Raw genomic sequence first — 10,249 nt, forward strand, 5'->3', positions numbered from 1 at the left:
GTTTCATTTTTAAAAGATTCTGATATTAAAAGAGCTTAATAAAAGGATCAGGTAAGAAGACAGCTAACATCACAGACCATGCACCTAATAATTTTATCCCTGAAATAAAGCTATCAACCAGGGAAACGTTTAAGGTGAAATTACCTGTTGCTATTGCCTGCCATGACAGTAACTCCTTTAAGTCAAACGCTGGAATAACAGCACAGCGTAGCTCCACTGGTTTATGTAGTGCTTTACCTGTTTAATGTGCATTTAAATACAAGGAGAAACATCATCACTCTATCCACATATTTTAAAAGTTTGGACCATTGTTTTCCATGTGCAATGATTCACCTAAAGCCAACTATTACCTGCTTTGTTTGAATGCTGCACTAAGAGCTGATGAGAGCAATGTCCCAGAAGAGCAACGCACCTGCCTACAACGAATGCAGTTTACTTTGAGGACTGAGACAATGTTTTGGAATACTTATCATTAAGTGCATGACTACCCTGTCAAGCTACTTGACTGATAGGAAAATTTTTTTACAACATGTTAAGTAGATAGGGTATGAGGCAGCCCTTGCTCAGCTGAAATTTCCACCGACTTTTAATACATGGATTTGCTCAAATGATGCAGGGCTGGTTTCTCCTCTCAGCTGTCACTGTCCATTACCACATCTCAGAGACATCCTTTACTTTTCCATTTTCCCCAGAAAAGACTATACTGTGAGATTGAATGAGATAAAAAGAAACTGTCATCCTAAAATAATTTTATTAAGGAAAAAAAATTGAGAAATTAACATTTTTGCTAGTGTATTTATTTTCCATGAAGAAACTCTGGTTGCTAGTCCGACGCTGCTGGTGCCACCCAGCCTCTGGATCAGGCTGTTCTGAGAAAAGGCTTTGTTTGAACTTTCCCCCTCATGCAGTATGAATGGAAATGTTTCTTTGCAAAAACTTGAACCTTTTAGGTGGTACAAAATTTTTTCTTCTCCCCTCAGATCTTCAGCATTTTCACTGTTGCGCTCCTGACTCTATCCACCTGTATGCATTGCAAAGGGGATCGATTTTATAATCCACAAGTGCTTTCTAGATCAATGTCTGACTAATACCATCTAGGCACTTCGAGAGTTTCATTAACTCGGATTAAATAGTCATCAAAAGGACTGTGTGTTGACTGCGTTACACACAGATAATATGATAAAGACAGTGCCCACGGCCAGACTTAACAAACAGACTTGATTGTTTAATGTCCCTCGCACACCCAGTTTAGCAAATACGGCCTTTGCAGGGAAAACAAAACAGACTGCAATTTGAACAAGACATGGAGCCAGTGTTTTGCATCACCTAGTTAACTTCAAACACGATTAATCATCTCTCTTTCACCAGGATGGGGTAATCCAGTTAGTATCTGTCAAGAAAATTTGGTTGTTAAAAAATACACCACTTCCCGCCAAGCTGTTTGTTTTCTGTGTTGACAAAGGATGTAAGGGATAGGAGCGTTCTGTCCTTTAAAAGGCAGACTGTTTTTAACAGGCCTCAGTTCAGCTCCTCTTTTCAGGAAGGATAACGGGACGCGGCACGGCCGGGACAGCCGCCCAGAGCTCCTGGGGAACCGGCTGCTCTTACTCCCACCCGCAGTTAAGTATGTCACCTTTAAAAACTAAAACTTCGAAACATCAGTGGGCAGAAGTAGAAGCAGAACCAACTGCTCAGTGCATAAATTCATGCTTTTTACAGTTTTACTGTGACAAAGACAAATGCCCACAGAACAGCAACATTATAGCAGACATACTGTCCCAGCTTATCCTCTTTTTGATAAATCTCATGTCTATTTTTAGAAGTTTTATAAACTAAGATGGGTGCTTATGTAAAACAAAAAGTGCCTAAAGCCTGGGAATGACGAGCACTCAGAGAGCTGCACCTAGTTTATGCATTACTCAGAGGATTTTGCCATTATGGGAAATAGGATCCTTTTGCACTAGGATGAGTTTTACTTTCTATTTAGGAAAGAGTGAACATTTAATTGCTCCAGTCTTGGTGTTAATCCACAATAGTGCTAAATTTAGATCCAGAAACAGCTTCTTGCAATAAATCTGGACTTTATGTTTTTAGCTTTACAGCAGGAAACTGGTAGCGGGTGAAGGACAACAGCCGTTCAGGAGCAGCCTGGGGTGAGCAGCGCCCACGGGGACAAAGCCCGAGACAGCAACACCTTCACTTCAGTGGGCTTTCAAGCAGTTTATTAAAAAACACTGTATACCACTGAAGTTACAAAAGGAGCTAGACAGGCAGAATTTGATCAACAATTAAATTAGACCAAGGCTTTGAGTAAACATCTTCTCTTATACCAAAAAAAAAAATCAGTGGCAATTGTATTATTCATCTAGAAAACAGTGCCCTACTACGCTGTGCATGATTATGAGTATTTAACAATGCATAATATAGAGGCAAACCACTTCCATCAGTAGCTGGACACCTCTGTGCTATTTTGTACAAAATCCTATCAGTCCCTGTGCCTCAAAGACGACGCAGTCTAAAGCGGCGGTGAGAGCAGAGGCTCAGTCAGCGCTGTGGGAAGCGGCACGTCGGTGCTCTTTGCTGGTCTCCTATTCTGACACTTAAATGAGCCATTTCATGGACAGCACCAGGACTGCAGAGCTGCAAATTAAAAAAAAACCCTGAAAATATATGAAAATGCCCCTGTGTAATTTGCAAAATGTAATTCAGAGCGAAAAGATACATCTCAACATCTTATTCCTTCTTTTGAACATTATTTTCCTGCTAGCCATAGATAACAAGGGTTCAGTGAGCAGAAAACATTTCTCAAATAACTCTAATGTATACTTTGAACTGCCGTTTTAAAGCACATCCCCCCCCGTCCTGGCTCTGCTATAAAGCCTTCAGACAATTTTTCCTATGTTTTTCCTATCATCCAAGTCTCCTCTATAACAAGAATAAACAAGGACTAGCGTTTTGGAAAAATGCAGATACAGATTTAAATACTGTGCAGTGAGTACTGCTCACTAGGGACTCAGATAAGATCAGCACAGCTATTGCAACACATAACGTAACCAAGATGGAAAAAATCATCTTCCATCCTGCATGTTCGCTGCATACGTTATAGCCCTCTGTACATCTCGCTGCCGCTGATGTACACAGAAATCCTATAAGCACAGAGAGAACAGAACATTCTCAAGAAAGCCGCTACAAAGGCAAGCGCCATCTCCAGGGTGAGGGCTGGCGTAATCAAAAGTCTGAGCTCAGATTTCATTGCAGGCAACAGCTAAATTCCCACTGACTTCAGCAGCGAAGTTTGGGCTATAAGACGCCCTCTTCCCTCACATTGCCTTGGTCTTGCCCTTTTCCAGGGAGGTTACATTTATAGATTTGTCCTCAGCTACCGAGAGCTTCAGCGTTTGGAAAGCACTGATGTCAGCATACACGGGGACAAATCTGGCCCGGCTGGGTGGCGCGTCGGCATTAGCTGCGCAGATGGATCACAAATACCAGATCCCCATTCCCGGAGAGAGGCATCGCAACAGGGAGCTCGACACAGCACCTGGAGCTGCGTATTTCTAAAGGGCATCATGCAGCGTGCCGTGCCAGCACACCTAACCCCGCGCTCCAGCTGCAACCCAGGGCTTCTCTAATCCTCCCCCGGTGCTCAGGATAACGCCAGGCAGACGGGTGCAGGAGGGGGCCGGGGGGCCGACGCTTCCTCGCTTGGTTCAGTTAGTGTAGAGCAGCAACTGCGGGCAACCTGACCTACCTCCAGAAAGGCGGGCTGAGGTCCTGAACCATTTTGTCATCCCTGCTTTGAAAAACTAGAAATGGGTAAAACATGGTAATATTTAGGTTTGGTGCATGTAAAACTGCCTGCTCAGCAAGCCCCCGAGCCAGCAGCCCCCTCCCCAGAGAGGCCTCAGCATGCCCTGCAGCCCGTTTTGCAGCACATCAATGACATTCTTGATATCCGATGCTTTTTTTGTTATACACAAATGGAAAATATCTTTCATCATGCAAATGAGTAATCTACCTTCTAGCAAAGGTTAGTATCAGAGAAAGAAATCACACTGCACAGCGTGACGAAGCAGGAAAATATTTTGTAAAGTTTCTCTTCTGCAGACAAAACAGCAAAACCCATCCTTTAAAAGTACAATAAAGTCATAAATTAAAAATACACATACCAAACAGCCAATAAAATTTGATTTTAATCTAAACAGTTTTTAAGCTAGAGTGCTCCAGTAAGTACTTTTTATAAGGCCATCTAATCTCACAGTTCTATATTCAGCTTGTTTTTTTTTTTTAACCTGGAATACTATTTATTTTTTTCTGCCGTTCAAAAAGATTACAAATTTTATAAGGGCCCTCCTTAACAGGCACTTCTATTTTTATGGGTATCTGAAAGAAGCAATTAAAAGGTTTACAATAAAAAGGATTGGACAAACACATGATTCACGCTGCAATTTTCCATACACCGACTACTGCCAACTTTACAATTTGGCAGATGCATGGGAATATTTCAGCCCTACCTTTCAAGTCTCCTCCAGAAGTATCAAGAAAGCATTTTATCAAGCTTCACAAACTTCAGCAGGTTCTCGGGTTTGATACGGATAAGCCCCCAAACTCTTAACTGCTTAACCAAGCCTTGCTGTAGCTTGAACTTTGGAGTTCTCATTTCCACTGTTCTTGGGCACATTTTTTCCTCGTGTTTCTCAGAACCACTGGTTGTTTCCCTCCCCTCTCAGTTACTGTCCGATTTTCCCACTACTCTGAACCTTTCACAGCCCCACAAGCAGCTACCGCTGATCACATACACCAGCCAATCCTACAATAATTACCCCATTCCCCAGAACAGACTTTTCCCTCTCCTCCCTTTGAGCTTCCCTGCAGACTCTCCCTGCCCCCCAGGGTCCACCTTATTTCAACATCCTGCTTCAGAGTTTGATGAGCTTCTGTAGTGGACACAGACGGGAAGCCCCCAAGTTCACCAAGAAGCTACACAAGTTATGATTAGTACCACGCTACTAAATCCAGGGCAGGTATTCAAAGAAAAGTGACTTAGGGCAAATCAAGGAGAAAAACTTGAAACCAGCATCAAAAGTGGGGGAAAAAGGAAATTACTACAAGTCAGGTAGGAGAGTGGGATATACCAAGTGTCATGGCCTCGCAGCAGCCAGGTGAGAAAAATCTGCTCTGGGTAAGGCCCTGGGCTGTTTCCAGCAAGCTGTTTTACGCTGGAGCAGCGTGCCCACCCCAGGCAGGAGGCTGTGTGCCGCGAGGCTCGCACGTGTGGACGGTGTTCCCAGCCTCCAGCGAGTTACAGGTTGTTCAGCAGCTCCCAGCAAGCTCCAGCCCAAATCATTCGCAGCTGCACAGCTCAGCCGACCCTGGGGCTCGCCCCAAGTGAGCATGGAAACACTCGAAAGCAAATCAGCACAGCTCTACCCATCACACAGGCACTGCTGCCACAGACTGGCCTTGGGCAAATTGCCACAGATGGAGCTTCTGACACTGATGTTTTTCATGCCACTTGCAGCCTTACCTCCCCTGGTGTCTCCACATGCCCCTCTCCCATGGTAATGTCCTCATAACAATTCCCCATTAAAAAAAATATCTAATACAAACATGTTGCAAAAATCATTCAAGACAATTTTGTAAAATTTGGAGGATGGAATTTTATTTTCCTACCAGACCCTCAATACATCCTGCAAAGGACATTCAACAAGCAGCACTGAAAAGCATCCATATTCAATTTTTTTTTTTTTTTAACACAAATTACATAGCATTCATTTCCCCCATACATCTCATCTACAGCAAAATGCCTTTGCACAGCTCTGCGCGCACGCTGCAGCCAGGGAGGTTATCAGACTGCGGTGATCACCGAGGAGGATCAGGCATCTGGAGCTACACAACTGCAAGGAAACCAGGCAGCGTGGGGGCAATCAGTCTCTCTGCTTTTCCTGGCAGAAAAATACGTGGTGTAGAGCAGTGTGGAAAGGAAGATGTGCTCACAAAAGAGGAGAAAAGCAGGGCAGGTCAAAGAGAAACTCACATGATTCCCAAATCTGAATTCTTTGGGCATGATGCCCTTCAAAGGGACACTGCTGAGAAGGACCACACGGCCTCTGCAGCAAGCCAGAGGCTGAAGCCAGTCATTGCAATTTCAGCTTTGTGTACTGGCAGTAATTTACACAACTTACTGGTAGGTGGCAACACCATACAGGAACAGAAAAAATGCGCAGCCAGCTTATTAAAGTGATGAATAGCCTGAGTCAGCTCAGAGGTGAACACCACAAATACCGAATACTCAGATTTATGCTTACTTCTTTTTTCCTGAAGAAAGGTGGCTAGAGAGTCCGTGTGTGTGTCGACCACACTCAAAAGTGTGTATTTCCTTAAAATAACGTGCAGAAATGCAGGAAAGGCATCTCTGAGTCACAGAACAGAAAGAACAGCCACTTCTCAGCCAGCGCCTGCGGGACGGGCTCCCTTCCGAGAAATGTCAGTGCGACCAGCGAAAAGCTTCCAAGACACTAGCAAACACGAGGTGGGGGGAAAAAAGGGGGGAAAAACAAAAAAAAGGGGGGAAAAAAAGGGGGGGGAACAAAAAAAAAAAGAGGAAAAAAGGAAATTGAGGGGGGGGGGAGAGATTCCCGAGCGTGTCCGGGCTGCAAGGCAGACCCCTCCCGTATTCGCTTACCAAGGCAAAAAGCCCCGTTTGAAAGCGGGCAGCTCCGCGCGGCAGCAGGGGCCGGGCCGGGGCGGTGCCGCGGGGGCGGGGGCGCAGGCGGGGCTGCCCCCCCCCCCCCCCCCCGCCCGGCTATAAGGCGGCGCGGCGCGGCCGGGGCGGCGCGGAGCCGAGCGGGCGCGATGCAGAGCGCGCTGTTCCTGGCGCTGCGGCACCGCGGCGCGCAGATGGAGCGGGGCCGCCGCCGCGCGGAGGAGGCGGAGGAGAAGGGCCGCGTGAAGAGGACGATGTGAGTCGCGGCTTGCGCCTCGGCCGCCGCCCGCGAGCGAGGGAGGGAGCGAGCGAGCGCGGCCGCGGAGGGGCGCGGAGCGGAGCAGGGCTCCGCCGGCGGGCGCGGGGCGAGCGGCGCTGCCGCTCCCGGGTAGCGGCGGGAATCGCCGCCTCTAGGCTTCTCCGAGCTGCCGCTTTTAACATCCCTTCTCCATTCTTCCAGCATTAAAGACTGGAAAACGAGGCTGAGCTACTTCCTGCAAAACTCTTCCAGTTCTGCTAAGATGAAATCCAAGAAAGCAGGAAAGCACCACAGCTACTTCAGGTAACTTCTGACAAACATTTGAAGTGACTCAGATATCTTGCAAACCGAAAAATAAAACATGAGCAATAGTCTAATATTCTCCATCGTTTTTTGCAGACCTTCCCCTGAAGAAGCCCAGCTGTGGTCAGAAGCTTTTGATGAACTTCTTGCTAACAAATGTAAGTTTATCTTTAAAGAGTAACATTCAGAAACTTCAGCTTTTTCCATTCCTATGTGTTTCTAGAAAGTTTCTTCCTTGCATGTCAGCATTATACCTTGCTTCTGCTAATGCACAGAGATTTGATTCCAGTCTCTGAAATAAATGCTTTAAACCATTTCAAAACCAACTTTATAGAAATACATTCTTTTAAAATTATTTGTAAAGCAATATTAAAACATCAAGAACACAGAGGATTTTCTTCTTGATTTAGCTGTAGCCTTTGTAATTAAACTATACCTCCAGCTGGCTTTGCCAAATGCCAAAGGTGCATTTGTTCACTGTGCTCTCTGCATATCCAAGACAAATACATTAAAATAATTTGGGAATGATTTTGCACCACTGGTGTCAACAGAAGTTGAATGAACTCTGGGTTTTACTGTAGCTCTGCAAGGAAAGCACTTAATAGCAGAGCAAAAAAGACTAAGAAATAGTATCACCACTTGCTCTTTGAACTTTTGAGTCAACCTTTCCATTGCAAAAATATTCCACAGGTTTGTAGCACTGTCATAAATATTTACTCCAGTCTAAAGGTTAACACATGAAATCCTATCTCAAGAGAAATCTTTTTAAATATCTGTGCATACATCACAAAAGGGACCATACAGACTACAGATGGCTTTCATTTTTGTGTTTACCTAAAAACAACCAAAGTGAAGCTTGCCAAGTCATTCGAGGGTTAATTTTTTGCATACATAAATATGGACTTTTATTGCTATGGCATCCCTGAAAGAAATAGACCAGAACTACAGCAATATGTTTTGGTAGGAACAGCCATGACAAATGGGTAAATTCAAGATTCCTGAAATACTTAATTGATGTATTTTTGCTTTTTTTTTTCCCCCCCTTTCCCTAGATGGTCTTGCTGCTTTCCGAGCTTTTCTGAAGTCAGAGTTCTGTGAAGAGAACATTGAGTTCTGGCTGGCCTGCGAGGACTTCAAGAAAACCAAGTCACCCCAGAAGCTGACATCGAAAGCAAAAAAAATCTACAATGATTTCATTGAAAAGGAAGCACCTAAAGAGGTAAAAAAAACTATTTAAACACAACTGCCCTGTTCTGTGGGTTCATACAGCCCTGCTTTATTTCTCTGAACTCATTTCAAGTTAGATGCCAAAAATTCATCATACATAGCTCACTTAATATCTGCATCTGAACAGAACTCACTTCCCTAACTGCCTTTTCACCAAGTTGGAAAATTGCACAAGCAGTATTTCAGAGAGTAGCCACCTTTTCTCAGCCTCATGTAATACCTGTAACATTTGAGAGTTAAGCATGGAAACAGTATCATCTGAATTGCTTTCCTTAAGGAATTTTCATTAATTGAAGACTGTAGTAATAGGGTTTTTAAACTTTTCTCACCTCTTACAAAATGTAGTTCTCAGAAGTAAATGTCCTTCTTTGTGTTTCAGATAAACATAGACTTTCAAACCAAGAACATGATTGCTCAGAATATTCAAGAAGCTACACATACCTGCTTCAGTGCAGCACAGAAGAGAGTTTACAGCTTAATGGAGAATAACTCATATCCACGGTTTTTAGAATCCCAATTCTATCAGGAACTGTGCAAAAAAACGCCCATCACCGGAGTGGCCCAGGCAACATGAGCTGCTGCAAGGAGAAGCCTCTCAGCTACTGAGGAAGAAAGCCACAGGTCCCAGCAGCATCCCGACCGGAAAGACTGAGATACTGAGTGTGCAATCCATCTGCCAGGATGCACGGACAAATATCAACTGTGGTGCAAAGCCAATGGCAGGGGATGACGCTGGAGGGCATGCAGGGGCTGCGGCAGCAGGAGTGGCAGCCAGCTGCTGGGGACCGGCCTTCTTCTGTGAAGACTGCAGTGAAAAGATGATTCCGTGTTTTAGATGAAGCCGGCTGGTGTGATGCTCCTTGTGTCACAGCAGAGGTGTTGATACAGTAGGTTAGAGCAGAGCTTCCTTTTCCTAAGCACAAGTAGCTCTGTACAGCCCAGCAGTGCTGGGAACTTGAGTAACTGGTTACATACTTATTTTCCCTAAACATCAACCAGTGCTGCTGTCATCATGCACTTAGTGTCTTAACACTGGTTGTGTAAACTGAAGGCTCCTAGCTGCAAACAGATGCATCAGACTCCTCTGCAACTGCTAGACACTAATAGCACCAGCAGTCTGAAGCAAGGAAGGGGGATATAATTCACTTCCCAGAGGAGCAGGTTGTGTAACTAAGTACACAGGGCTGGATGGTGTCAGGGGGCTGCAGGAGAGCAAGCAGAGGGCAAAACATGGCCACAGTGAACAGGAGCTATATATATATATATATTTATGCAGATTATGGTTGTGTTGAATGCTGCATTAATGTCATAACTCTGTCTTGAAGACAGCAAGCTTCAGTGAAGTTTTTTATTGTTTTTAATAAAACTATTTTGATACAAAACTTTTGTTGCTTGTTTTGCATACATGTAGACATACTGTCCAGCACCAAAATCTGCAGTACTGGGAATGGGCATCCCACAGCAATCAGTCTCACTGGTGGGACTGCAATAGGGCTAGCCCTAAAGCTGTTAGGTTAAGCACTAACAGGCAAGCCCATTTTTCATGGAGTGAAAAATCCTCCAAGGCTGTAAGCTGCAGTAAAGCTTAACATGGGAGATTAGTTCCTCTACATCCTCTATTAAATCTCAACCACCTCCCCATTCAAACAATGTCTCAAGAGATCACCAGGCACTTGCTTAGACACAAGGACAGATAATTCATGTGCGGAATCAAGTATAAACCAGCAGTAAGTCACTCCCTATAGCTCATGAAG

At 44.6% G+C, this 10,249-nt stretch overlaps 1 protein-coding gene across 1 annotated transcript; it reads left to right on the forward strand.

Moving 5' to 3' along the window:
- Positions 1–6,843: 6,843 nt before the first annotated feature.
- On the forward strand, positions 6,844–9,877 carry RGS2 (regulator of G protein signaling 2). Its single transcript, XM_067300757.1, has 5 exons — positions 6,844–6,962; positions 7,167–7,268; positions 7,365–7,426; positions 8,321–8,487; positions 8,875–9,877. The coding sequence occupies exons 1-5, from the start codon at positions 6,856–6,858 to the stop codon at positions 9,067–9,069; spliced, it is 633 nt and encodes a 210-aa protein (XP_067156858.1). The 5' UTR covers positions 6,844–6,855; the 3' UTR covers positions 9,070–9,877.
- The last annotated feature ends 372 nt before the right edge of the window (positions 9,878–10,249 follow it).

Source organism: Apteryx mantelli, chromosome 8 (genome assembly GCF_036417845.1).
Source record: "Apteryx mantelli isolate bAptMan1 chromosome 8, bAptMan1.hap1, whole genome shotgun sequence".
In the NCBI taxonomy this organism is placed as follows: Eukaryota; Metazoa; Chordata; class Aves; order Apterygiformes; family Apterygidae; genus Apteryx; species Apteryx mantelli.